A 22,652-nucleotide genomic window follows, 5' to 3' on the forward strand; every position below is an offset into this window, starting at 1 on the left:
AACCCCTATGATTCTATGATTCTGTTAAAGGCAACACCCCAGACCCACTCTGATCTCCAAAGCAGCCCAAGAGGTGTGCAAGACAACCCACTAGTATGCAGGAAGAAAGTATTTTTGCACCACTCAAAATGGAAAAATATTTTCTAAATAGTATTTATTTTATCTTTATCTCATCCTTCCTTTTTTTCTGTGCATGTTTTAGAATGCATAAACAGACCAGCACATGTATGTAACATAGAGTAAATTAACATGCACATATTGGGGCTGTGCACTCAGAATCTTTTTACTGGTAGGTATGTGCAATCAAAGAGTTTGGAGATGGCTGCCCTAAACATCTTTAAATACTTCAGCATCAATTATGTAATGTAAGATGAGGAAATCTAAGCAAATTTAAAATGGGAAATTCTTACATCCCATTCTTATAATATAAAACCTTTCTAGAAAGTCCTGCAGCCATTGAAAATATTTTAAGTGAGAACTGACAGTAAATCTATTCAGAATATCAAAACTTCAATTCATTAAATGCAGACATACAAATAAAAAGCAGAAAAATCTAGATGAGAAATTCCTCCCAGAGTTGAAAGGCAGACAAATTAACCAGCTCTCTGGCAGCATAAAAGGACAATTTTGCACCTCTTGATAGGAAAACATAGCATAGACTTTCACAAGTCATGTACAGCAACCTCAGTGCTGCTCTTCTGGTGCCTAATGTACATCTCTTCCACTCTAACATGAATTCCATCTTTCTGTTTTAAAACTGTCTTCCTTTTCTCTGTTTATACAGGATGTAATTTAGTTTTTTAATTCCCCTGGCATCAAGTAGGAGAAAAACAATAAATTTAAGAATTTGATCTGAGGAATTTTATTTATTTATTGTCATGTGCCATAGGTACAGGCTGTGGTCACCTCAAAGTTATTTAAGAACATTGTACTACTCACTCTTATGTCTAACATCTCTAGAGAGTGACTTTTAACATTTGTACAAACAAAAAATTGAGCAATGTAATTTTTTGGGTAATCTGGATCCATGTCAGACACCCACATACATCCACATCTCTATTCCCTGTGCTTTTAATTTTGTACTTCTGTTTATTGTGGAGTAAAAAGTATTATAAAGTATTATTGTGGAGTAAAAAGTTTATAAAGTAACTTGGAGCTTTATAAACCTATCTTAAGAAAAATCTTTGGTGATTTAGAAGTCTTTAAATACACCAGATTGACACTTGACTTGGACAAAACTATAAGATGCTCACTCCAAGCACTCAACACCATGGCATAGCAATGTAAAATGTTTTACCCTGAGGATCTAAAAAGGCATCTCACAGCGTGGCACAACTGATTCCTGGAATAAATTTACTAAGCTAACAAAAAAAAATTCAGATTGAGTACTGCTTTAATCACCAGAGTAAAGTAATTACACCAAACCTGTTAAGAATAGCACCCTTTTAAAACTATTTAAAAAATATTTCAACATTCACCACACACAAACGTAGATTTTAATTTTTTCAGAAAGTTATACTCCAAGTATTCCACCCAAGGCTAATTAGAACATATAGCTAAGGCAGGCATAATGGAAATCAGTTTTGTAGGATCAGCACCTGTAAACCAGAAAACCCAGAACCACTTCTCAGAGGAATAATGCATCTCTCAGTCCAAACTAAGTTCTCTCAAAGTTTGAGGTAATTTATTCCCCAGAGAATACTCATTAACCTTGTGAAACTGATGGTGCTTATGATGAGACAATTGCATTACTGGTAAATTAGATTTCAGTGCTCCTGAATAAACATACTATACAATTTGCCTGTTTCTTTTCATGTATACATCCCATAAAAGACACATCTTAACTAGTGGGTTTTCCCCCCCTCATTTCCAATCACTTCAAATGACTTCAAAAGTTTTGTTTGATAAAGATGAAGAAATTCAGTCTTGGTGGAATATTGGTGGTTTCAGACCAGAGCACCCACAAATATAAAATGTCAAAATATCCACCAGGCTTATGTCATTGGACATCCTACCTTCACTTACGGATTCACCCTCAGTTGCTTTGATGGGAGCTATTATGGATGCATAGCACCTCCAGCTCAGCTACAGTATCTTTTTTTTAAAAAGGCAAAAAGGAGCTGTTGTAACTATACACAACAGCTAAGGACAGGTTAATAGCATGTCCAAGAAGGAAGATAGTGGGGCCTTGATAAGTCATCCTTTTCAGTCATCCATAGCACTGGCTCAAGATCACATAAGCTTTTTTCCCCCTTATACTTTGCTTTTACATGTAAACAAACTAGGTAATTTAGGAATTTACCAAACTCTACAGTGTTAAGACAATTTAATAACATGGTCAGCAGGGGGAAAGAAAAACTTCTACAGCACTAAGTCTTGTGGACAGTATCCATTTCAGCTTCTTATAAAAAATAAATGTCAGAAAGCACAGTTCAATCTTATCTTCAATACATTTGAAGAGGAACATATTTTTTATGAAAGTGTGGCATTAAGCCACAAACTATGCACCAAGAAGATTAATTATGAGCATCACCATAAGAAACTACTTTAAACTGTGCAACCAACATGACAGTTGTAGAGATGATTGAGAAGAGCCAATGCAGGTCATGCTCCACACTGAGGCAGCATCCAACTGCCAGGGAAAACTTACAAGAGAAATTAAATGGCAAATTTAATTATTTCTTTCTTCTGTGATGGGATATTTTTGAATAAAGCTGCCCAATCTATTTCCATTTTACAAGTGTTTTAAAAAAGAAAAATAGAACTCTTAAGTCTAGTTTGATATTTTGATCACAAGTGGTTATTTTATGCTATATAGTATGATCTGTTTGACCACTAAATGGATGTCACTATCTGCTAGAATTCATAAATATTAACACTCTCAAAGTACAAAATCCATTCTATTAAATACATCTGAAATTAATTACATTATTAATGACTTGAGAATCCTAACAGGTCCATCCTTGTCAAGTACCAGAGGAAATAATTCAATTAAATTACTGCTTCATTATACACAGGTGACTCAGTCTGCAGCACCATGATCACAACAGCCAGTGTCACAACATACTATTAAACTAATTGCCTCAGCATCAAGAGGGATGCTCACTTTGTTTTACTCACATCTGGCAAGACCAACAGGCAAGAGAGGCAAGGTAAACCATAATGACTTCTGTTAATTAATACTAACACACACAGTGGCCTTCCTCCCAATCAGTTACAGCTGTCAGCACACACACCAGCATTCAAACAACTTGCCACCATCACTGGAGTAACAGAGCCAAGCACTGGGGAGCCAGAAAATGCTTAACAGAGGGAGAAGAAAGGAAAAATAAGAGAAGAGTAAATTCTCAATGTCTTGCACTGACTGTCTGTTGTTTTCTCAAACACATTTGTACCTTGGAGGAGACTAAGGGTAGAAGTCACAATATGCTAGTTATTATCCCATAAAAACCTAAAGCAGGGAAACTACTGGGAGGTAGAAGGGAACATGACAGCATTGAAATGTAGAAACTGTAACTACTTTATAGCTTATAAAAAGGTAATGACATGTAAATCTGAATAAAGGGAAATTATAAATGACTTCTGTGTAGAACTGAAAACATGAGATAAAGCTTATACAGTTGTCTTTGGCACTATAGCTGTTATGCAGTTGTTATACAGTTGTCTTTTGGCACTTAAGGCACTAATTTTATTTCTCAAGTCTCAGAGTAGAGGGAAGAGGAAGAAGTCTTTTGTAGGAACACAGAAAGGGCATACACAGTGGGACAGAGGAACACCACATCTGCTAAAGAAAAAAAATCTCTCAGATGCTAGCATCCACTCTGATTTTGCTTTGTTAGGGAACCATGGCAGATTAATTTTGTGTACCCACAAAATAAAGTCATTCATTCACAGTCGTATGGCAGATGAATTATGCTGAGGAAAGATCTAAGTCTGGAAAAAGCTGCAGACAATATTATGGAGAGATGGGGTTGCTGTGTGGAACAATCTGTTACACCCATCCCTAAGCAGACAGAGCAGCAGCCTCCAAAGCCTTTACATCAAACTGAGGAAACATCTAAGTCTGGAAAAAGCTGCAGACCATAATATTATGGAGAGATGGGGTTGCTGTGTGGAACAATCTGTTATACCCATCCCTACGCAGACAGAGCAGAGCAGCAGCCTCCAAAGCCTTTACACACCCATCCCTAAGCAGACAGAGCAGCAGCCTCCAAAGCCTTTACATCAAAAAACATTGTTATAAAGAGGGTTAAAAAAGTCACAAACATTTTAACTTCAGTCACTGTCTGCTGCCTTTTGAGTACAGCCAGCTTCACAAAAGACTTTGTAAAACAAAGACAAGCTACAACAGACCAAATATTGTTGACTTTACAATCCTGAAACAACAGCTGAAAACATGACATTTTATTTTCTGTCCTTGTTACTAAAGAACTAACTTTTTAGGGTGAGAAAATACAGGGTTGATGACAGGGGAAGGCAATAGGACACAATCTACCCTCCTCCTCTCCCTTTATTTTAAATTTCAACAAAGTTAGGTTGTATACAGCAGCATGATAGAAAATGGTAAGTTCTTGTACTACTCTCTCCACTACTCACTCTCTTCCATCTCCTTTTGCTTTTCTCCTACCAGTCCCCCTCCTTCTGACACATTCCCTCTTCTTTTGTCTTATTTATGCCTGCCACACCTCATATTCTACTTCACTAATCTGCTCATCAAATGCAGAATACACAGGAGGAGGAAGAGGGAAAGTTTTGGTCCAACAAATACCTTACAGTCCTTGAAAAAAATGTAACACTAAAGCACATAGCAGCTGCAAACACAACTCCTTCCAGAAGTTTCCTGTTCTCTTTCACTGCTCTGAACATAAATCCTTTTTTAATGCATGGATGGTACTTTTTGTTATGAATTATGAAATAATAGTGGAAAAATATGCTGAATTGTATGGCACAATAATGCCCACTCACACTTCTCTTCTGTAACCCACTGCACTGTTAGAGTGAACACCAAAAGAGTGACCCTGGTGTCTCTTCTGAAATACCCACTAGAGAGGAGCTTGCACTAACCCTTACAGACAGCAAGCACCAAAACCATCACTAGTACATCAGCATGCCTAAAAATTTATTCTGGGAAGTTCCAGTCTAACCATTTATTCTGGGAAATAAATTTATTTCTAGTCTGATATAGCTTTTATGACACACACACCTAAGTGTGCTGGATCACAGGTAACAGTATTTTTATATTTCATCTCAGTTTTCAGAGCATATATGCTACATGTTAACTGTGAGGAGTAAGAAAAACTCTAGATTGATCTATCCAAGCTCCAGCCTAAGAAACTTAAGGTTGATCTACACAGACTTGTGTGGAAGTGCACAGAAAAAGACAAGCCCTTATTTCTAACCTACCAGTCTATGTGGCCCATAATATTCTGCAGCTGGAAATTAGTCCATCCTCTTCCCTCATTTAAAACACAAATAAGCATATTTTAAAAATAAAAGCTGAAGAAAAGTTTCTAATAAAATCTGTCTGTAAGCTAGTGTTGAAGAAAAAAAGTGTTGTTTAGAAATCAGAGCATCTTGAATTATGCTCTTATTTTGGTCTTGAAACCTTTTCATGCCAACTTGTAGCAAAAAAGGACAGATTCATTTCAGCACCCAGCTATACAACTGCTTTAAAATGGTAAGAGTATGGATGCCAAAGAAGCAACTCCAATTGATCTAACTTAATGTGCAGATCACCAGTGCTGCCACAAAGGAGGCAACAGAAACATGGCTGGGGAAACACTGACCTTTAAATACACACACAACACTTGAAGCACAACTGAAATACACCATTTGCAGATGAATGGCTTATGAGGAGCTAGGGAATTGTATCTGCCTAATTATGCCAGAATAAGAGTGTGCTTTTGTGTGTGTGCATGCATGAAAAGGAAAATCTGGAATATTAAGCCTATCTTACTGTGTACAAGATTCTTTCTTACATAGGTGTATAGTTTCCCTGTCCCTTAGAGGTAAACCGAAAAGACAGGAAGCAAACTCCTGAAATCAGTGACAGAAAGATGAAAGAAACTGAGTTTCTCCCCTCAATGACAACAACAATATTTCCACTGAAGGGTTATCAGCTTCATTTATTCCAGAGTGCCATACCTGTTGAAGTTAATGTCTGGATAACTAGAATACTCAGACTTCATCTTGGCGTTGCGACGCGGAAAAGTGCAGAAGAAAGCGTTGGCCAGGAAACTGGCAATCTGCTCCTGGGACATGGTGATGGAGTGATTCATCTTCTGTTTCAGGAGAGGGATGGGCTAACAACACAAAAATTGAGGGGGAGGGAAGGGCAGGAGAGAAGGCAGAGAAAAAAAAATTATTAGCTTACTCTTTTTAAAAGAAAAAAAAAAAAAACAGGAGCACAAAATTACATTTGTTAAATTAGAGCAAGAGTAATTTAAGGCATTGGTGAACCCCTTCATCAGCAGCACCATTAAAGTCACCAGCAGTTCATTCCAGACCATTCAGAAAAGGCTTGCTGGAAAAACTGCCGATTTCTAATCAATAATAAAAAGAAAGACCAAGAAAACACAACTTATCAAACAAAACCATGGGGAGGGGGGAACAAAGAAACAGATGGGATGTTGTAAATCCTGGGCAATCTTAAAAACTGAAGGAAAAACCCACTTCCAATAGCTGTACAGTTAACCCTTAGGGAATGCTTTCAGCTACTATAACCATGCTTTATATTTTACAAAGAAACATAGAAGTCACACCACAGATCATCACTCTGTGACTGGCTTTGAATTTTTTTTCATCTTATTTGAAGAAATAACACTGGTAATATTTGCAGAAAATGCATTATTTTACATTCTTTTATAATGGGAATGAAAAAAAAGCTCAGCTTCATTTTGGTCCTCAGTTTGGGGATTTATTTGACCCTAGTTAACATTTTTTTTTTAATATACAAAGAGACAAAGATGCAAGGGGAACCAGAAAAAAACTAGGTGCTCCATTTTATCAGGCTTTAGCCTCCTGATTTGGATTTTTCTCTCACCACATCCATGGCATTTTTTTTTCTTTTTTTTAAATTATGCAATTAATCTTGGGGGGGGAGGGGAAAGGGTTAAAAAAAACCAAAACACACAACAAAAAAACAGTATCATTCTGACTGCTAAGAAGTCTAGTAACAATTACAATAAATCTACTTGACAGGAGAAAGAGATCAGTTTTTACCTCTTTTTCCAATATTCTCAGCCATCATCATCCTGCCTAGCTCCAGGAGAGCTGACCAGCTACATTTTAATCCTTTTTAATCATGAATACAGAAACTGCTACTAATTAGACTGTTGAATACACAGCCCTGTTTACTCCACAAAACAAAGAAGTTTTCCTTTATTCTTCTAACTACTACATTCACTGAATTTCATTCTGTCTTCTGGCTATTTAATTAACAGTCTCTGTTATGATGTCTGAAGTCACACAGCTAGAGGGGGAAAAAGCCTGAGAAGGTCTCTTTAAGTTCCACAAGCCTACAAAAATAGGATATTTTGGATGGTATGTTATATTGGAACAAAATTAGCTTTAAGTATAACCAAAAAAATGAACCTGGCAAAGCTCTTCACAATTTACACATCCTAACAGTACACCATCTTTAAAAATACCATTACTACATCAACTTACAACTCTTGTGCTTGATTTTATGTTCAGAAACTTCATAGCATTCTCAAACTCCCCTCACTAACAAGTGATTAGTTTAAAAAAAATATTCAAATTGTTTGAAATCAGGTATCTAGTGTAGGACCCCTGCAGCATAACAAAATAGGGAGAGATTTCCCCTGCTCCTGCCCAACAAAATCAATTTCAAAAACTGTAAAAAGAGCTTACAAATTAGAGTTGTTATCCTGCTTATGTATTACTTATCATACATCCTCACTTTCTCTATTCAACATTTATCAGTTTTACTCCCTACAGAATTAATTCCCATAACAATAATGAGGAATTAGTTAAGGTTTATGTGCGTGCAAGTATTGTGATGGTCTAACTAGAATAAAATATGCTCCCAGGTAAACAAGAGCTTTATGAAAGTACTGTTTCCAGGATAAAAAAATTCTGAAGTAAAAAATGAGATCTTCCATGATTATTCAAGTACTTCAGTTCATAAGTATGATTTTCAAAGATGAAAGGTTTCACAGTCATTTCATTTAAGAAAAGCAATAAACAACTCCAGCTTCCTTCAATGCAAAAAAACTACAGCTTTCATTAAGAACCTAACATGATCCTGATGTTTTGACCTTAGCCATTGGTTATAGTTTGCAGAAAAGTGGTTTGCCAGAGAGCACTTGGCCAGCTGTGTTTTCTTACCTGGGTGCAGATACTTGGGAGACAGAGTGCCAGCTTGACCATATCAGGAAGAATGGACTGGAACAAATGCTGAGCCTCTGCATCTTCAAGAATCTGTTAAAATGGGGGGGGAGAGGCATTTTACTTCAGAAACAATGATTGTACAAAGAGTTTATGAAAACAGGACCATCCAAAAGAAGCAAGAGGAAAAAAAGGAAGTCCTACTAGCTTCCTGCAAATCTGTAGCATTTTCCATTGTAGTACCTCACTATTTTACCTTGCAACAATCCACTAACTGCAATACAGAAATAACTCTCAAAAGTTGCAGCTGAAAAAGCATGCCACCAAATACCCTGTAAAGGGAATGTGAATAAGTTATCATTTGACTAGTTCCAAAGCAATGAACCAAATTCTCAAGTGATAAAGGCCACTACCTCACCATGAAGGTACTGAAATTATTTATTTGACTTTCATATTCAGGCCATATTCCAAGACAAGTACCTTGACATTCTCCTCTTCAGGACCTATGAAATGCACTGCTGGGCCATATCAGTGGTCTCAGCAGCAGCAACAGGGACCTAAGAGGAGTGTGCAAGCCTGGCCACTTTCCACATTCACCCCCATGTTCCCTCAAGAACTAGAGCTGTTGGATCACATACATTCAAGGGTGCAGCCTGCCTGGTTCCACATACTGAAGTTGCAATTTTTTTTTAGTCTCTTCCAGCAAGACAACTGATCCTATGACTACTCTCACTGCCTCTCTCTACCTGCTCTAACATTCTTCCTGAGAAGTAAAGACTAGAACTGACAACACTCAAAAAGGCACACCAATGTTTCACAAGGCTTCTCAAAGCTTTTATATTCTAGACCAAGTCACATCAAACTCTTCTTGTCCTGTTCTCAAATCCCTTCCTGACACAGTCTGGCCCACTGTTGACACGTTTGGCTGCCAAAGCGTATCAAGCCAATTTATTCAGGGAAAGTTCAGAATATCTCTTCTAAGTTGCAACTGCCAGTCCTGAGCTCAGCACCACAGTACCTGGGGCTTACATGAACCCCCCACCCTTCCATTCATGGATCATGCACCTATTTTTTAAAGGTGCAACAGGTTCTTTACAGTGGGCAATGCCCTTCTAAGAAAAGCTAGAATGGGCAGCTGTGAAAAGAAAAGAAACAAAGCAGTGCAGCTGGTCAGGGAGAAAAAAAGACATTGCCCATGTGCCCTCCTCTAGCAATCCAGTCCCCAGATGTGAGTGGCTGTTAGATTTCCATGCTGTGTTTCAGGCAACAAGCAGTGAGAGGAGCACACACAACTTGCACCACAGCTGGGGACTGGAAGATGAAGGTCACAGTTCAGCCTTCTGCCTCCCTCCTTCCCCTACATCCAGGAAATCTGTGTTTGAGACAAGCACCTTCTACTTGTTTCTAGACTACAACATTGGAATTCTGCAACTGTGGCCTTGAAAATGTAGAAAAATGTTTTTGAAGTAAAACTGTTACAAAATAATTACATTTACGACCAATTTCACAAAAAACCAATACCAGACAGAAGGGATGGAACAGCAAGAAGGTAGCAAATTCAGTCTCTGCAACATTCAAGAATAATTGTGAAGTCACAGAAAGTGATCTTTTTAGTGACATAAGCACAGCTTTGTAATTCACACTTCAGTGAAAAGTTTCACACCAACTTCAGGATGTAGAAAAGATACTGGCAGTTTTCTTGAGAAGAGGGAAACACAATACCTCTGATTCAAAGTGTACTGCTCCTCATAAACACCCAGCTGAAAATATTGTTTGAAGGCCAACCTCTGTTCTTCCATGATCATTTAAAAAACTATAGAAGTATCTCTGCTCTATTCCCTCCAGTTCCAAGTGATATAAAGGGGTAAGAGCACTCAGGAAGTTAAAAAACAAAACAAAGCACCCTGAAAGGACAAACAACTTCTGCTAGGGAAGGAGAGAAAATAAAACAACCCAAACATTTACACAGTTACTTTCCATGCATTATGCATGCTGCTCATGGAGACAGACAAATGAGGTTTTAATTTAAAGTTTTAAATTGAAGCAATAACTTAAAGAACAGCAAGCCTAGAAAACATGAACATAATTTGACATCATGGAGTAATATACAAATTATTATTGAAAGTCAACTTTTTTTAAGGCTAAGAAATGAACAAGATGCATCTCTCCTCTGCTGTTGGCTGCATATGCACCTACATATTTACACAGTACAAGTCATACTGAAAATTACAGCTGAACCCTTAACATTATCTGCTCCTGTAGGAAACTTGAACTCTGTTCTTAGGGACAATGTTTTTAAGTGCTATAAAGTAATGAATGAGCATTTAAAGACTGGAATTTCAGATCTCAATACATAAAATGAATATGTAAGTTAAATCTATTCAAAAGATGACATTTAACCTCAGATGTCTTCCAGGCTGTCAAATTCTGATATTCTCTCCCCTTTGGGTAACACTTCCTCTCTTTTAAAGTTGACATATAGATAGTGGCTGCTATGCTTTGCTGACTGCCACAGACTATACAGTATCACTTATTTGGTGACACATTATGGCACTGGACTTTGTCACAGCTGTCAAAACTTCAACCTTTTCTTTATGCTCCTCTGAAAACGATACAATAATGGCATGAGACAATTTCTTCCCAAAACAGAAGCAGGACCAACAATTCCACAGCTCAGCCCCGATGCAAAACACCTAACTACAAGTTTCCCTTCTTAAACTTTGAGTTCTACTTCTCTTTACCTTCCTAATGTTGTACCAGAACATGCACTTCTACACTATTCCTGTGCATGACATTTACTAGATGTCCACGAATTAAAACCTCAAAATTTGGAGCTGTTAACACCCTGATGCATTCTCCTTGAACTTCAGATTATTCTTACACGTAAATGACAAATAAGATGGGCTTTGTTTTTTTTGTTGAAAGTTTTGAGTGCCATGAAAACTCTACTCCATTTTCACAAGACAAGTTACTTAAACAATGCCACAACTTTAAAAAGATTATCACTGTCAGTGCTAAGTTCACAGACCTTGCCAAGAAGCTTCTAACTCTGCACTGTTCTCTAATCAAACCATCCAGCAGCCTACAGACCTGCTTGGACTACTCCCCTGCCTAGGAAAACGTCTCCTAAATATTGCAGGGAAGGATAGAAATGTTTTCAAGCTCAAAAATAGTTTGTTTCCTCCTGGAAATGTCAGAACTTCACAAAATACCTGCTGTACTGAGTATTCTAAGAAACCTGTTGTTGAACTGCAGGTGATGTTTTTTTTTTAAAAGAAACAAAAAAAAAAACTGAACAAAACCACCCTTCTTCCTGATAAACTGTCTCCCTAAAAATAATGCCCTGGGGAACTATTCAGTCCTGTGCTTCCTATTTGTATCTTGAGGTTATGACCCATTGGTGAACAGCAGCAGTAAGCCATAATATGTATCCTTCCTTAAGTAAGTAAAAAAACTTCCTTTAAGTTACTGAAAAAAAAAAGGCAATTTGAGTCATGGCAACATCCATGGAATCATAACTTCCCCTTTCTGCCCATGGACTCCTCCTGTATAGGTAACAGCCCTGTGAGGTTTCTATGAAAAACCAACACCTGCAGACTCCTGCAGCTTGGCTCTCATCTTCTTTTGACTAAAATGCCACCACAGCTTTGTAGTGTTTGTCTACAGTGGCTTTGTAGACAAGCCATTGTCACTACATATTCTCAGCTAGGCTCAGTGCAACACAGAGCCTGGTTTTATCTCTGACAGTCTTTTCAGATTTTGAAAGTGGCAAAAAAAGAAGCCTCAATCATGGAAATAAGATGGCTTTAGGCCGCAGAGCGTGGACACCACAGCTACATCTGACTGACATCCCACCATGTGAATGCCAACCTGGGGGAACCTAGCAAGAGCACAGAGAACACCTGATCACAGAACTGAATGAAAGTGTATTTAGAAGGAAACTCTCTTTAGGAAGCAATGACTTGCACCAATACAAAATCCAGTATATTTAGAGCCACGTTCCATGTATTTGTGGCTGCTGAGAGGGATGTGCTATTCTGTTACACCCGTTCCCATGTTCATCTGAGAATTTCCTGAGATCCTCCAGCTTGCTAATGCTACAGGAAAACAACTGAGGGTGGGGATTAGTCTTCCACTACATTAATAAGTCAAACCAGCCAAACAGCCACGCATTGTGAGATGTTGTGCAGGGTGGGTGGCAGATGAAACAGTCAGTCACACCCCCTGCCAATGGCTACCAAGGCAGACAGCAGTTGCAAGCCTTCTCACTGAAAGCAGTAATACTGCAGTTACTGTGAAGCTCTTACAACAAGCACCTCACTCTGAATTAAACAGCCTAGTACAGCAACACGCCTGTATTGATCCAGAAATGTGCTTTTAACCATGCACAATCTTTTTCAAGGCTACAGCTATGCAAAGATTAAGAGAAAAGATTGGGTTCCCATTGTTAAAAAATAACATTTGTCTATAGCTGAAGAAACTCTAAAATATGAAATGGTTGTCAGTTTTTGATAAAGGAAAATACATTAAGTATCATAACAGTTTTCTTTTTAAACAATTGATCAGTTTCTCTTTCCTTATTATGCCTATAGTTTCCTTGCAGCTTCCTTTAGGATCTGAAATACGACCAAAAATACATTGTTGACTTTATTCATAGTCCTCCAATCAGGCAAAAAAAATATTTAGGAGCAAAATAAAAGCAAGGGCTTCACCCTGAGGGAAAAGTATATGCAATTAGAGTTGCAAAGCATGACTTGCTTTTTGCCAAAGAAATCACTTGGTGATTTCATCACTATTTGAGCTGAAACGACTGATTAAATGAACATGACTTAGGGTTCCAATTCATAAGGTGCAAATGGTTCAGTGAGCTGCAGCAGAGGTAAGAGCTCTTGGCCAAACTTGCATTGCAATTTTGAAAAATGAACATTTATACTGCAGCAAAGAGTCCTGACTAAACACTGCCATAAGTAATGGCCTCTTGTCACTATAAACCAGTCCTCCACAACGTAATGAACAAGTATGCCTGACAGTCCAAATAAGAAGGATCTGAGGCAGCATGGGGGGATAGTGATGGTAGAGAGTTTAAATCTAAATCTGACAGCTCATCAAGCCAAACAAACTGCACACACAGAGCACAAATTTGGACGGCTCCATCTATCACATGGGAAGGTAGAGTCATCACACCAAGAGGCAAGCAGCACACTAAGACAGCAATGGCTTAATGCTTTGTTTCTTTGGCTTTATTTCCCCATTTTAGCTTTTGTGGCAGAACAAGGACCAGCTGAACCCTCTTCTTAAGGATCAAGGAGAAACCACAGTGCTTCCTTCAGAGTTCATATTCCATTTCCCAATTTATTTCCCAATAAATTTTGGCTTTCTGACTTTTTCCTTCCCAGCTGCTCTAATGCCTCATGCACTTCCATAGAATCACTTTGTTCCAGTTTGTGTTTAAGTGCCCTGCACCATCAGTTACTATACCAAACTGTCTTCCAGTAACACCCTTCCTCATTATTTTAATTAATGTAAGATATCGTATGGTTACAGATGGTGATAGCCTCCTAAAGAATTAGGCAAAGTGTGTAACTTATGCACTCTCTTAATTGTTAGTTCATTCTCCTAATTTCAGGGATATTTTTCTGTTATTTTCTTCACTATGTCTCAAATCAACAGATACCTCTATATATTTTTACAGGGCACTAACATCCACATGATGAATACTTCCAAGCTGAAAAACCTGGCTGCAGATAAGGGCATATATAGCCTACCTAGGTGTAACATCATTATTAAACCTCCTTCAAGTTTGTAATTAAAAAGAAAACAACAAACAAAACAGAACAAAGCCAAAAAAATACCCCCCATACAAACCACCAGAGAAAGATCTGTGATCAAAGCAATGCTATTCACATTCTCACAAAGAGAAAGATTTGCTCAGTGCCACATGCAAGGAATATGAGGGTAGAACATGACTCTGACCCTAAGAAACCTTGGAATGGCCTCCTGAAAAAATCTGATCAACTTTTATAATTTTGCAGTTTTGGTGAGGAGAACAGGGAATACAAAAAGCTGAAAAAAAGTAAAAAATATCTTGGGGAAAAAAGGACAACAGGAACTTGTGTTTGAAGGCTTAATTTCTTAAGACTGTTAACAGTCTTGTTCTACCCATAGGCATTTAAAAAGCTGATTTTTCCCCTTCAGTGCATAGCCCACACTTCCCTTCCAAAGGTGCCCATTTCACTGTCAAAGGAGATGCAAGAGTTCACTTGTGCTCTTGCACCATTCTGCAAGATAGTGGTTCTTGTGCACTTTTGGATAATGGTAACAATTTTGATTTCCCATTGTTGGTTGTTTTTGTGGGTTTTGTTTGGTTGATTGTTTTTGTTTGTTTGTTTTTGGTTGGTTTTGGAGGTTTTTTTGTACATTGTTGGATTTTTTGTGTGTGTTGGTTTTTTTCTGTTGTTGTTTTTTAAAGTACATTCCACAGAAGAACCTCCCAGGCATCCTGAAGCACTGTGCTCACTATGCCCCTCCAGCTAAGACTTTCCTTCGAGATGAAGCTCATACAAAAACTCGAGCACACTCAAGCAGTCGCAAGATGTGGCTGCTCCCTTAATGCACTAAGCAATGTTCATTTTCTCTTCCTTCCAGAGCAGCCTGTATTTATCTACTTGTTCTCCTGTCTCATACATAAGTTGCATGATTTTTGTATCCTTTTTGTGTAACACTTAAACATGGTGGAGTCTAGATCCACGTCTAGAATTCCTCAGCAAGGATACAACAACCAAGCCACTCTCTATGCCATTTAACTCTTCTAGCTGAAAGTAAACCAACCTCAGACTGCCACCCTGTACTCCCTTTCTTCCCCTAATGCTTGCTATAAGTAATTTTAAACATTATAGAACCCTAAAAGCAGACTTTCTCCATCTGTTATTCAGAAGAGCTGGGGAAAAAAAAAACCCTAAGAAACAAACAAAACCCTAAACAAGTTCTTATCAGGTGAACACTGAAAACTAATATATTTAAATCAATGTAAACCACACTGTCCTAACACCAAATATTATACATAGAGACAAGACTGAAAACCTAGATGCAAAGCATGGGGTGGGGCTGTTGGTAAGGATTTCAGTCCCCATTTTAAGTTAATGAATTTTGAGAACTACAGGGAAGAATACTCTCATCTGCCTCCTTTAGTTTCCTTACAAAACTAATTCAGTAGGAAATACACTTAGCTGTCAAATCCATCCCCTTTCTTGAGAACTTGTCTGATTAGAAACCAAAGGAAGGACAAAGTAATCTTTGGAGGCAAGAGAGAAAAAACCCATAACACTGGATTATGCAGAGAAGAATCTTATTTGAGAAGAAGAATGCTTCTGACATTTATCAAAACCACAAACTGACACTTCAAAAGGAAAAAAGAAGACAGCTTACAAGGCAGAGGTTAATTCAGTTTTGTTTAATTCTTTCCCCCCTGAAGGCTTGTTCACGTCTTCTGCCAATCCAGCCCTGGAATGATCTCTCAGGTCTATCTTCCCTAAAAACTGCAGCTTTGTTCTCAAACCTTTTAATCACTAAATAAATATACTTTTTTTTTTTTTCAGATTTTATTTTTCCATCTCATCTTAACTGTTTTAGAAACCAAAGGTTTACATTTATTCTTCCAAGGTACTGGAAATATAACTTAAATCACTTTCATTACCACTAAGTGAAATCTCAGTACTGATTCTCTACAGGCCACCAACAGACTCTACCTGTATGGTCCAGCACAGCTACTCAAACAATCTCCAAAGCAGTGGCAGAGTCCTGGGGAGAAAAGTCAAATACTGCTTTCAAAACACTTTGGAGTTACCCTTGGGAAGTACAAAGTAGTGGAAAGGTCAATGACCTTATTTCTACAGCAGGGATGTCACATGAGGAGAAAAAAAGAACCACCTATCTTTCATCTGACACAAGCCAAGGGTGAAAACCACCTGTTTGCAGGTTCATTCAAAACTTTTGCCTCTAAAAAGTTTAATACTGCTATGATTTTCAAAACACTTGCTGAGAACTGTAGTGTGGAAACATTCCAAAGCCATCAGATACTTAATCACAACTTCTTTCAACTACTTTTGAAACTGATAAGCCTGGGCACTAGAACAAGACTACACAGCTATTGACCTTATGAAAGACATCTTTTCTTTAATATAAAAAAAAAAGTCAAGCAAAGGCAGAGGGGAAAAAGGAGGATCAACTAAAGATGAGACAATATCATTGAAGAATTCAAAACTAGACTATTTTTCACTTGTCAGTATTACAGACTTACAACCACCAACATCTTGAGAAAAATATCAAGTAATTAAGATATTTGTAAATTAGCACTGTAAAGAATGCATGGCAACTAATAACCAGCTCCACAAGGAAGCAATATAAAAAAAAATTTATCAGTTTTTCAGATGAGAAATGAGGAAAAAAAAATCAAATATGGTTACAATACATTTCCTTTATGCCATCACAGTCATCCTAACAATGGCAATGCATCTTTATCACTTCCCTACCTCCACATTTTTCAGTGTTTCTCTTGAAAGGTTTCTTATTCTTACTGCATCAGACAAAAAAAATAAAATCTAAAGGCACAGAGTAGCTTAAGGAAAGCCACCCCAATCAAAAGGAGCTTCTTAGTCATTTGGGATAGATAGGTGAGCATGGATAAATGATTTACACATAATCCAATGGAAGCAAAGAAATCTGTTCAGCAGCCTCCTGCCCCCAAAACAAAACAGATCAAATATCAGAAGTTAGCTTTTAAAAATCAGAACACTTATATTTACTAGGTTTTTTTTTCTTTTTTTCAACAGGAACTTTCTCAATATAGTTAAAACTATAGAAGAGCTGTTCAGAACATAATACTTTGAGACAATGTGTAAATAAGTACCCACAAACACTTAAGGTGCAATCTAATTAAAGCTCTACAGCTGGTATGGTAGATGTCCCTTCTTTGGCAATGCTGAGCCAACAGTCTGATGCAATAGCCATTGAGAGGGGGCTTACAAAACACTACTTAAAGATACTCATTGTTCTGCTGAAAAAGTGCAGCAAACTAAGTCTGTAATTCAGCAGTGCTATTTCTCTAAACTCAGTGCTATTTCTCCTCTACAATGCTTAGTTTCTACTAGGTTGTTTTTCTTTTTTTCAACAGGAACATTCTCAATAGAGTTAAAACTATAGAAGAGCTGTTCAGGACATATTTACACGTTGTCTCAAAGTATTAAGTACCCACAAACACATAAGGTGCAATCTAATTAAAGCTCTACAGCTGGTATGGTAGATGTCCCTTCTTTGGCAATGCTGAGCCAACAGTCTGATGCAATAGCCATTGAGAGGGGGCTTACAAAACACTACTTAAAGATACTCATTGTTCTGCTGAAAAAGTGCAGCAAACTAAGTCTGTAATTCAGCAGTGCTATTTCTCTAAACTCAGTGCTATTTCTCCTCTACAATGCTTAGTTTCTAATGTTTTTTAATGTGTACAAGATGCACGCTGCTCCCAACCCCAGAAAAGCTCACATTTTGTTCAATATGGGGATAAATTCCCTTCTTCTGCTGTGAAAAGAAAACCCTTCACAGCACACTCAAAAGACCTTTTCAGTTTAGATTTGAAAAAGGTAATCTGATGTAGTGAAAATTGTTTCAAAACATCTGGGCTAAAATGAAATCCAGCAAGGAGCAATGGATAGCTATTTTCAGCCTTAGGACATTTTGTTTCTTGCTTAAAAGCCTACATTTGTAGTGCTGACATCTTTGTACAATGCTCACTTCTGCTAGTACTGTCCAGACAATTATAAAAATGATTTATCAAAAACTCAGTCACCAGAACAATTTGGTACTTTAAAATTCCTTCTATTCCAGTATCACTGATTACAGCAATCATTTTTTCAAGCAGGTCATTCATACAACAAAACATACAGGCAAGACTGCCATGGTTTGTATGACCTGCCAGGAGACAAGAGTTGGCTAAAGCCCTATTATAACATAACATTCTCCCAAGATATGCACATACTTAACAGTAGTGGATGTTCTTAAACAGCTTGGTCTTTTTCAAGAGAGTGGAAATTTAGAGCTTGACCATAATCCAACTAGACTACACTGCAGCTGCATCATCTTTGTCCCATTTATTTTTTTTTTTTAGATGAAAAATAGAAATAAGGGTAAAAAAGAGAAATAAAATTTCCCACACTGTCCAGGTAATTTCCAAAATGTCTTAAAGTTATTAAGTTTAAGGTTATTGAAGTTATTAAGGTTAAGACTATACACACCTAAAGGCTGTGTGGTTCTGTGGCTGTTGGAAATATTGCAATTGAAGTAGAATACTCCATTGGCAACTCAGTTCTTAATGTCATAAAAATCAGCTCAGTGATCTCAAGAGACAGCCAAGTCTTTTTAGAGAGAAAGCTGCCAATGTTTGCACACCTGACTGTTCTGCTCAGTTCTCAAACATTTCATATGCTCCATCCTAACTCAATTACTTGCTTCTGACATCTTCTGAAAGTACCAAGTTCATGCCAGATGTGCTAGGCTGTTACACAGCAACATACATTCAAATGAATCTTTGCAAAAACAAATCACTAAGCACACACTGCAGATATTATCCCAAGTTTTACTAGGTTTCCACCACAATTCAGCAATCCAATAAGACCCACTTGTTTGGTTCTTCAGTGGTTACAGTTTGTCTTTTAATGACTTGCCCAAGTACTGGATTTAATCCTTTTCAGCACTGAGTACAACACAGATGTTATGTTACCAAGTCACTTTTTAAGCACAAATATTTGGGGAATCCCAAATGCTAACAGTCCTGCCTACATTACATTAGCCCCTCTTTCTGCTTTGCATGTACAAAAAAAGCAGCAAGAATAGCTAAAAAAAAAAAAAATCAGATGACTAAATGGAATTCTTTCCTTTTAATGAAGCATATTGGGAAAGTCTACAACATCAATAACTTGCAAGAACTGGAAAGCATACGAGCATTATTCCTTTGTTCTCTGACACTAAAATGATGTGCATGCTTTAGTTCTTCTCTAGGTCTCAAAAAAGTTCAGGAGACTGCAATTCAACCACATGAGCAACAAAAGTGCACGTTGTTGTTTCACTGCCTAAAGAGTTCCTTTTTGTAAGTGTCTGATTTACTCATTTTTTCAATAAATTTGTTATTATCTTAAGTATTGCTGCTAAATCTCATGACTTTTAGATGGGTCTAAATAACTTGGTTTTATAGAGCTCTACTGTAAAGGACACAAACAAGTTGTGAGGCTGCTCATCTATTTATTCACCTCAAAAGAGCTCCAGTTTCAATGATGACAGAGGTTCTCTATCATGAAGGTTCCTGAAGCTTCACAACATAAATTCTATTGGCTTAAGTTCTTGTATATCATGCAAACAAAATGGAATTTAAAAGGATCACTATTAAAGTCAGGCACTGCTTACAAAATGTTGTCATTTTCAGATTTGAATACTCCTCTGTTCTTGAAAGAGCAAGACAGATGCAGGTACTAAGAAGAAGAGTTCTTGGAACAAAATGAACAAGAATCACTCTCAAGCTTTAAGAGACTTTAAAGCAGTACAAGACAGATGAATGTTAAGAGGAAGAGTTCTTGGAACAAAATGAACAAGAATCACTCTCAAGCTTTAAGAGACTTTAAAGCAGTACAACAGAAAAAAAGGCATGTCCAGAACCAGCATGCCCAATCTAAAGCAGACCATGTGGCTATCTTAAAAGCTAAAGCTCTACTTTTTTTTTTAGGGAAAGTTGCTGTTGTTGTAGATGAGTCTAAGATTTAAGACTTGAATGATGTCACTAGACTTATTTCATGCACTTGGGAAAAAGCAGAATAATTTGGTCTTGCCTAGAAGGGCAAATCTACAAGAAAAAACCAAAACCAAACCAAACCTACTACAATATATAACACTGTTGTTCCAAAGCATGTAATAAATTCCCAGCCTATCATCATTCACATAAATAAAGCTCATCTACAACACATTGTGGGTTCTGAAAAAAAGCTCCATCCACAGTAGTTTCCTTTTCTGCTTGCTGTTTATCATTTCCCATCTGGCTTCCACCTAAGTTCTGGGAAAACAGATGCAAGGATGATTTAGTTACTTGTAATAAGTAATAACTTAAATAAAATCCCAGCCTGTTTGCCAATATTAACACAGATGGCAAAACAAGTCAATGCAATAGTGTGGAAATTCCACAGAGGAGCACAAAACTGTTAGATGTCTAAAGCAAATAAGCTCACAAGACTTTAGGTACATTACTGGTGGGTGCTATGGACTTTTTAAAAGAAACAAACAACACCAAAACTTGTTCCCAAATTAATTTCACTGCACAAATAGGAATTTTACTTCTACACATTAACTGGCACCCCTAAGAACCTTTTCAAAAGAGTGTAGGCACTCCCTCTACAGACCACACTTTGGACAAACTAATACTTGGCCTGTCTATGTCTGGGTATGTTGGTTTTGAAAAAAATCCTGGCTCACATACATGGTATTTATTAATGAGATAAGAAAGCTGGAGGTGTTTTAAAGAAAATAAACATAAGGCCAAGAAACTGGTAATTATTGTTATGACAAGGAAACTGATTTCAATCTTACAAGCAGGATTTAAAAATACTGCCTATTTTGACTGTGTAATTTGGAAGGAAACAATGTAAGACTAATATGAAAGCATTTAAAAGACTGACAGATAAAGTGAGCTGTGTCCAGAAGCAGAAGATAAAGCAACAAATGGTACTTTATAATTTACCAAGGACAGACCTATAAAAGTAATATCTGAATACAGTGGCCTTAAATGAATCACTAAAATATTGTGGACCAAAATCCCTTCTAAATCAGACCACAGAATTCTTGGTTAATGTATTAGAATTCAACAGTGCCCAAGAATATAAATAGATGTTTGAGGATCAAAGACTCTGGTTTTATCTTTTTCTTTTAATACATATTTACAACTATTTCTCCCTCTGTTGAGCTGCTGCCCCTCCCTTTGGGCTGATTACTCAAGCCAGCTTTCCTTCCAACCAACCCTCTCAGCTTCTGCTCAGCAAAAATGACCTGAAACAGTTCCTCCATTCCCTAAAAACCATGAGATAAACAAGAAAATACAGCAACCCATGGTAAGCATTTAATGATTAACTCCCAAATAAATTATCTTCAAGAGCTGTGCTTCACTCCAGCTAGTATATTTAAGTAATTTCTACAGCAGATGTCAACTTTTCACTCAGTAGCTGCTCACTTCAGCAGACTGCTTAAGCAAACAGTCTTTGAAAGCAGATGCCTTGTTAATTTACAGAACTTGGACAAGTTCATACATCTCTTAATAATTGAAAAGATTTCAACATCTCTTTGCAAGAGGCATCCCCTCCATGTGTTCTGTTCACTAAATATATTCAATAAACAAAGCTAGGGTAAGATCTTTGCTCCTGTGGTCTATAAAGACCCACTGTCTTATGGTGCTTCACTGTTCTTTATTTAAGATACTGCCACACATGCTCCACCTTGGTCTAAAATTTGTGTTTTGAAAGAGCTCTCCTCCCTTCATTTGGGAATCTCACAGATAAATCATCATTCTCAGGTGACAGAAATTACCTTTTCGCCCTCAGTGAAAGATTGATGCCCAATACATAGTTTATTTGCCTATTATTCCTCTCTTTTCTGGGGACAGCTGGTATTTCTTACTCTCCCTGGCTGATGATCTCTGAATCTAACCATCCACAGTTTCCAAACTCCCAGATGTGCAATAGGAACACATCAGGACAAGCTCTGCTGTGTTTGTAGTAACACAGTGCAAATCTGGTACATTCCCAGGTCAAATTTTTAAGTAATTTGCTTGCACTTTAAAACATTCCAATAATTTAAATATCTATTCCTTAATAAATAAAACTGAACAGTTGAAGAGGCCAAGTTAATTTTGATTAGTACAAGAGTCAACAGGAGCAAAGAGCCTAAATGTCCACAGCCTCTACCACCCAGCCACGACAAAACTGAAAAACTGAGCCCCTGATGACAGGAAGAAGCACCAAATTGGCAAGAAGGGTCAACACAGTAGCTCTCCTAGCTAGCCAATATGATGCCATCAGCATTTTTACAGGTACTTTTTGTCAGTAATAGCAAGACTGTGTTGCATGCAAAACAAAGCTCATTCTGAACAACAGGAGCCCCTCTACGCAATGGAAACAGGCAATAGGAAGAACAGTCCCACAGATTACAGCAATTAAGCAGACATCTATTTTAAAAATACATAACTAGATTAACTTCAAATCAAATTTAGGTTCTGCTGA

General features: G+C 37.5%; 1 protein-coding gene across 1 annotated transcript in view; it reads right to left on the reverse strand.

The window, feature by feature from the left end:
• Positions 1-6,144: 6,144 nt before the first annotated feature.
• LOC103768141 (poly(ADP-ribose) glycohydrolase-like) overlaps positions 6,145-22,652 on the reverse strand; it is a gene marked incomplete at its 3' end in the record, with an annotated part of 26,024 nt that continues 9,516 nt past the window's right edge. Inside the window, exons 7-8 of the mRNA XM_008935279.1 lie at positions 8,350-8,442; positions 6,145-6,302 (exon numbers count right to left, since the gene is read on the reverse strand). Of these exons, the coding sequence (XP_008933527.1) occupies positions 6,145-6,302; positions 8,350-8,442 (251 nt within the window). The remainder of the gene's footprint in view (positions 6,303-8,349; positions 8,443-22,652) is intronic.

The sequence above is a fragment of the Merops nubicus genome, unplaced genomic scaffold, assembly GCF_000691845.1.
Source record: "Merops nubicus isolate BGI_N331 unplaced genomic scaffold, ASM69184v1 scaffold9682, whole genome shotgun sequence".
In the NCBI taxonomy this organism is placed as follows: domain Eukaryota; kingdom Metazoa; phylum Chordata; class Aves; order Coraciiformes; family Meropidae; genus Merops; species Merops nubicus.